Source organism: Amphiura filiformis, chromosome 18, assembly GCF_039555335.1.
Source record: "Amphiura filiformis chromosome 18, Afil_fr2py, whole genome shotgun sequence".
Classification (NCBI taxonomy): domain Eukaryota; kingdom Metazoa; phylum Echinodermata; class Ophiuroidea; order Amphilepidida; family Amphiuridae; genus Amphiura; species Amphiura filiformis.
This window is the reverse complement of record NC_092645.1, coordinates 18,143,457-18,150,003: the sequence shown is the minus strand read 5'-3', so window position 1 is coordinate 18,150,003 and position 6,547 is coordinate 18,143,457. Positions and strand designations below refer to the sequence as shown.

At 39.6% G+C, this 6,547-nt stretch overlaps 1 protein-coding gene across 1 annotated transcript; it reads right to left on the bottom strand.

Annotated features, from left to right (window-relative positions):
• Positions 1-370: 370 nt before the first annotated feature.
• Positions 371-6,132, bottom strand: LOC140139007 (uncharacterized). The gene is made up of 2 exons (XM_072160788.1): positions 6,101-6,132; positions 371-2,048 (listed from the first exon to the last, which is right to left on the bottom strand). Exons 1-2 carry the CDS (start codon positions 6,130-6,132, stop codon positions 371-373), a joined length of 1,710 nt encoding a protein of 569 aa, XP_072016889.1.
• Positions 6,133-6,547: the final 415 nt, after the last annotated feature.

Sequence of the window (6,547 nt, the reverse complement as noted above, 5' to 3'; positions counted from 1 at the left end):
GTCGTAGGTCCTTGACAAGTTGTGGCGAAGTCCCCCTCCTCTGTTGAGCGAAGGTTCCTCCCGCCGGACATGTATTGCCTCCTTAACTCCTCTTTCAAACCACTTATGTTCTCTGTCGAGCACTAGCACATCCTTGTCCTCAAAAAGAATGATTGGCAAATTTGAGGTGCGTATAAACTGCAGAATCGTTCAAACCTGTAGAGCTGGGTCTACGGTGCTGATACATACGCTTGTGCAAGGGTTGTTTAGTCTCCCCTATATAGGAGTCCTCACAGTCAGAGTCTTTGCACTGGATGGCATAAACAATATTACTTTGTTTATTGCGGGGGGGTTTGTCCTTGGGATGCACTAGTTTCTGTCTCAAAGTATTTCAAGGTTTCAAGGAGACGGGAATGTTGTGTTTCCCGAATATTCGCTTAAGCTTCTCCGAAACCCCAGCAATGTATGGGATGGTGATGTTCCTTGGACGAGTGTTCCTTGTGGCAGAGGAATCAGACGAGATGGATTTTGATTTCTCGCGAGGTTTGAGAGCTTTCTCAAATGTCCAGTTCTGGTACCCACAAGTACCTAACGCAGATTTGAGGTGATTACGTTCTTCCAACTTAGCCTCCTCGGTAGATGGGATATTTTCTGCACGATGAAATAGGGTTTTAATTACCCCGAGTTTGTGAATGAGCGGATGGTGCGAATCGAACAACAGGTATTGGTCCGTATGAGTGGATTTCCTGTACACTGTGGTATTTAACGAGCCATTGTTCTCAACTGTGACCAAACAATCCAAGAATGGGAGTTTGTTGTCATGTAAACCTTCCTGCGTGAACCTGATGTTCTCGTCAACAGCGTTGATGTGTTCAAAGAAGGGGGCTTGTTCGCTTTTCTTAAGCTTCACAAGAGTATCGTCCACATAACGAAACCAATGCGTTGGTGGTGTGCCGTTGTAGGACTGTAGTGCTAACCGCTCAAAACGTTCCATGTATAAATTTGCGACGATATGGGAAACTGGCGAACCCATCGCATGTTTCTGTTTGTAATATTTCCCGTCGTACACAAGATAGGTGGAGTTCAAACAAAGTTCCAAAAGGGAGCAAAGTTGCTCAGTGCTAAGCTTTGTGCGTTGACTGAGTGAAGTATCCGCAAGTAAAAATTCTCTGACTACTTCAACCGCACCGTCAGGTGGGACGCATGTAAACAGGGCGGATACGTCGTAAGATGTTAAAGTCTCGTCATCTTCCACTTGAATGTCTTTAAGCTTATCCACCAAATCACTGGAGTTGGCTACGTGGTGGCATGATTTACCAACTAAAGGGCCAATGATATACGACAATTGTTTGGCTACATTATACGTGACAGAGTCAATGCTACTGACTATGGGTCGCAAAGGGATGGCAGGCTTATGAATCTTTGGGAGACCGTAAAACGCTGGTACCGTTTCACCAGGGTACAACTTGTGATATTCGATACGATCTATGGCCTCAGCCTTCTCTAATTGTTGAAGAGACTCGATTACTTTCTTTTTGTAACCAGCCGTGGGATCTCTTTTCAACGGTTCATATACTTTTGCATCATTCAACAAAGCATTGGCTTTCTCTTCATAGTCTGATTTATCTAAAACAACAGTACATCTACCTTTATCTGCTGGTAACACAAGGATGTTGTTGTCTTTACCTAGCGTCGAAATGGCAGTGCGTTGTTCCTTACTGATGTTTGATGGTGGTAATTTAGCATTAACAAGACAAGCAGTCACTTGAGCACGTAATTCGTCCGCTTTCGCGACGTCCAATTGATTATGCTTTATCGCTGATTCTGTTGCTGTAATAAGCTCCACGTGTGGGATCCTATCCGGCGTGACAGAAAAGTTTAATCCTCGCGATAAGACGTCCTTTTCCACGACAGAAAGAGTCCGACTGGAGAGGTTTTTCACCCAGCGTTCCTTAGCTAGCGAATCCTGGTCTAATCCATCATTATCACGCCAATTTTCATCTCTATCAGCTCGAGATTTGACAGAAACCAAACGCTCGTATTTTTGTTGTTGTCTTGCTTTCGACTTCCTGTGTTGATCAAGTTGACCGCGAGTCGTGAACTCTGACACTTGACCCCATACGTCACTCGGCAACCGCTTGCTTAGCGACTCGGATATTGCCGAAATTGCCCTTTTCAGAACATCGATCGTAAAATTTGTCTGTCTTACACGTTCATTTATCAGATCTTTCTGGGCTTCGGCGATGATTGAGCTCAACAGAGGAGGGGGACTTCGCCACAACTTGTCAAGGACCTACGACGCAGCAATCCGGAAAGTACCCCGGCGACTCCCCTGTGACGTCATACCATCAAGTACGTCACAGGTCAATAGTCAACAACCTGGTCAGTCAGCCTGATGATGCGTCTTGGATGAGACGCGATACTGTCGCTATCAAAAATAGTAAGTCCAGATGAACAGATTTAATATTCATTTTATTATTACAGGGAAGACTATTTATAACTTATATAGCAAGTTAAGTTTTCATAGCCCTAGGCCAACCAGTAATTTCTACACAAAAGCCCCAAATCGAGAATGCATACTATGGTTTACACGTAGTTGAATGCGTATTCGACCTCTCTCTGCGCAGTGGTAGAGACATTTTGGATACAGCATAAAGCCGAATAGCTATTAAAACGCGTTTTGAGGGATATATCGATTATTTCAGAACATGCAAATATTGACAATAATTCGTGTACATTCACTTCTATAGTATACACTTCAAATGAGTGCTCACGAATGTTCTAAATAATTTGAAGGACCAATGGAATGGTACCAAGATTTTAAAACGCCGTTTACTCAGAACAGCAATTTTGCGTATTCGGCACTCTGCCGTGTTCATAACGATATGTTGCTCTCAGTATACGGGACTGACGACTTAACGTCCCCTTCAAAAGGATAGTGTACTTTTATGATTCATTTACCTAATTTTAGATGAACTAAGGGGATTGAAGCTCTGAACTAATGTAATACTTTATTTTTCAGCAAATCTCCACCGCAGGTAATTGAACCCGGAACCTCATGCACCAATGGCAAGTACCCTGACCATAAGGCTACGCTCGAAATCATTAATATTTTAGCAATCTAAAAAATTAATTATCAACTTATTAATGCCAATCTCTATCTTCTCTTTAGACTCTATCAATGTTAAAAGTAACGGTACAAAAGCAACAAATTGCCTCAACTATGATCAGCGGTATATAGAGCTGCTCAGATATACGAGCATGATGTCGACATAAACTTTGCTCCACATTTACCTCCTTAATGGGATCAATGTAACATTTGTAAAACAACTCCTTATCATGACTCTTTTACCCAAATCTAAATGTTTGAGAAGGTCTCAATTTAATCTACATCCTTTTTCCGTAGTCAATATCCCAGCAAAACAAAGACAAGTACCCTAAACATTAGGCCCGCTCTCCCCTATTTGATGTTAAAACATTTTCACTCCATAAATCATTAATATTGAAGCACACTAACAAATGCTAAAAAAGGAGATAAATTGCATCAACTATTATATAATCGGCGATATAGGGCTGTTTTGACAAAAATGTCTATATAAACTTTGCTCTACATTTACCTACATAATGGGATCAATTTAATGACATCTCTCTGCAAAATAGGTCACCTCAATAGGTTTTAAATACTTCAAATGACTATTTGTAAAAGTCACATTTCAATTTTGATGCCAAGTTAAATAAACAAAATAAGTAGAGTGAATACCAGTAAAACATTTGCTTGTACTTGCTTTACAACAAAAAGTTAGACTTTCGTGATTTGTTTTCAAATGATTTAGTTTTTGAGAACACATAACACTTATCGTGGGATCAGTACAATTCGCATCTGCATCTATGAAATTGTGCAAGGGTTTATTATTTTTAAACTTTCTATTAGTTCAAATATCCAGAGCCTATAATACATTTTTTAAAAAATTGTATTCAATCACGTCTCGTGATACATGACATTTTTAAACACTGCTTATTGCTCAGGTGATTACTACAATTGTGTGGAATTAACAAAGGCTGCATAATTTTTACACATTCAGTCATTCCCTCATTTCAAATATTTAGTTTTGGTTTCTCTGTTGTTCAGAAACCAAAAATCAAGGGATTAAAAAGTAGAGCTGATCTGTTCTGCAATCATAACACTATTATGCTGGGAGGACACAGTATAGGGTATATAACCAGAAGTATACAATAGCCTATTGTGCTAACATAATTATTGTCATGATTGATATCGGAAATCTATCCCCCGGACGACAGTTGATGCTCTCTGTCGAAGGTAGGTGGCATATTACACTCACGAGTTCTAGGCCTAGAAATCATATACATGCGCGTATTATTGAAGGATGGGGCGGGGTGGGGGATTTGTTTGTTTGTATGAAACATAAACGATGCATGGAGATGATTTGATTATGAATTAGTTTATTATCCCCGGAAGCACAACCCATACCTCTTTAAGAGGGGGCTCCCCTCCCTATATAACCACCTCTTCCCTAAATTACCCCTTTCCCCTCCCCCTCCCCTACTTTCGATATCTTCATCTCGCCCTCTCCTCCCCCTTCCCTTTCCCTTCCAATGCTCTCTCTCATCTGTTTCTCTCTCTCCCGGCCCATATCCCCCTTGCCCTCCAACCACCCCCCCACCACACACACACACACTCACACCCCACACAATCTATTTTCCCCTCTATCTTCTACTTTTTGCAGTAAAAATTGCTTCAGTAAAATTCATTAGGTTATTAGAGGTCATATAATGGCCTTCCATCGATTCTGCTACATGGGATTAAGGACATGAATCGATTTTGTTTATAGCACGTATACAATTACAATAGTGGCCCCTTTTGTAATGTCGAATGCAAATATTTCGATGGTCTATATTTTTTCACAGGTGAATTAGCCTAGACTTATTCGGTTTTGTAAACCACGTCTTTCAATGTAGATTACCATGCTCGATTTCTCTCCTCGTGAATATTGCACTGCGAAATTTAAACATTTCTTTTGTATACTTAGAGTAGGTAACTTCAAATCAAATAATTTTACGATTCACACCACTTATAAGAAACTGAAACCAAAACCGAACCTGACTGACACAAATGTTCGGTTTTAAACAATAGGTGGAATAGTACGATATCTTATAATTCAAGTGGTTAGGCAGGACAATAGGAAACCACGTGACCAAAACCAAAACCAAAACTAAAACTAAATATTTGAAATGAGGCATTGTAGTCAGTAGTGTAATGCCAGTTTCATACCGCTTGCCACTGAGCGCCGCGACGCACGCGCATTGCAAACAAACACAGGCACTCTTGGTGGCTGGTACGTCATGCCATCATGCGGCACGATAGTGTGACAGGCTACCGTTGGGTGAGCGTTTTACACTGCTACCCTGGTCACAATATAGATATAGACCTCACTCTAATTACCACATCTCCAATTTTATTTTGTTCATGAGGGTATTGTTTCTTGATTTAATAACATTGGTTTTATTTTAATTATTAATTGTTTAATTAAATATTTAAAGGCATATCATGTGATAAACGGAAATATAGATATGCCAATAGCTAGTGTATGTGTTTTTCTGAAGAATCCCTTGATAATAGGTGATATATTTTGCAGCAAGCAAATGGCTGTCTGCTCTAACCATCTAAAATAAAGAAAGTCCGCACTTTTGTAGCCCGTCTTACACCAACACCTGAATATTGTTATGAGAAGGTCGTGTGCAGAATCTTGTTAACTCCAATTTATATACCAAATTTGCTACCACACACACTGAATTGACCAAGATTGATAGCAGTATAAAAAAGTTGGTACATTTCGTCGGCCGTATCCCATACTGACGTATTCGACATTTTTAACATTTTTGAGAAAATTGGTACATACATTTGTTATGTTCTACTCTATATATTCACCAAAAATCATGCCTCAAGGTGACTTAATTAGTAAGATATTAATTAATTTAATTATGTCGTATTTGCAAAAGCTTAAAATATCTGTATCACATAACGACGTATTTGCCGATCACCTATACTGCGCAAGCCCAGTATGTCGTATCTGCAATTTGAAGAATTTGCCGTTTCACATACTGACGCATTTGCGCTACGCATTTGCGCGACATTGTCATACCACGGTAAAATTACTGTTTTGTCCTTTTCACATACTGACGTATTTGCGCAACTGTTTCACAAAGTGACGTATTTGCACGACGTTTTTGTCATTTGAACGGCGAATTTGTCATTAGTCCTTTTCACATAGTGACGTATTATATTTAATATTGTTTTTCGCAGAATAAGTTATGTTCTGACAGTGATAAGTGAATTATATTGAAAATTTGATATAATTATTTGCATTACTGTTAACCTGGTTTTAATCGACAATAATGTTTTAATCAAGAGTATGCAGCAAAGAAAATCGCTAAAAGACGTCCACATTAATTTTAAGAAAAGAGGGGCATAGAATACCTCAAGATCGACTAGAAAAATGCCTTTCCTAGACGGTCATATAAGATCGACTAGAGATCGACTAGACAAATG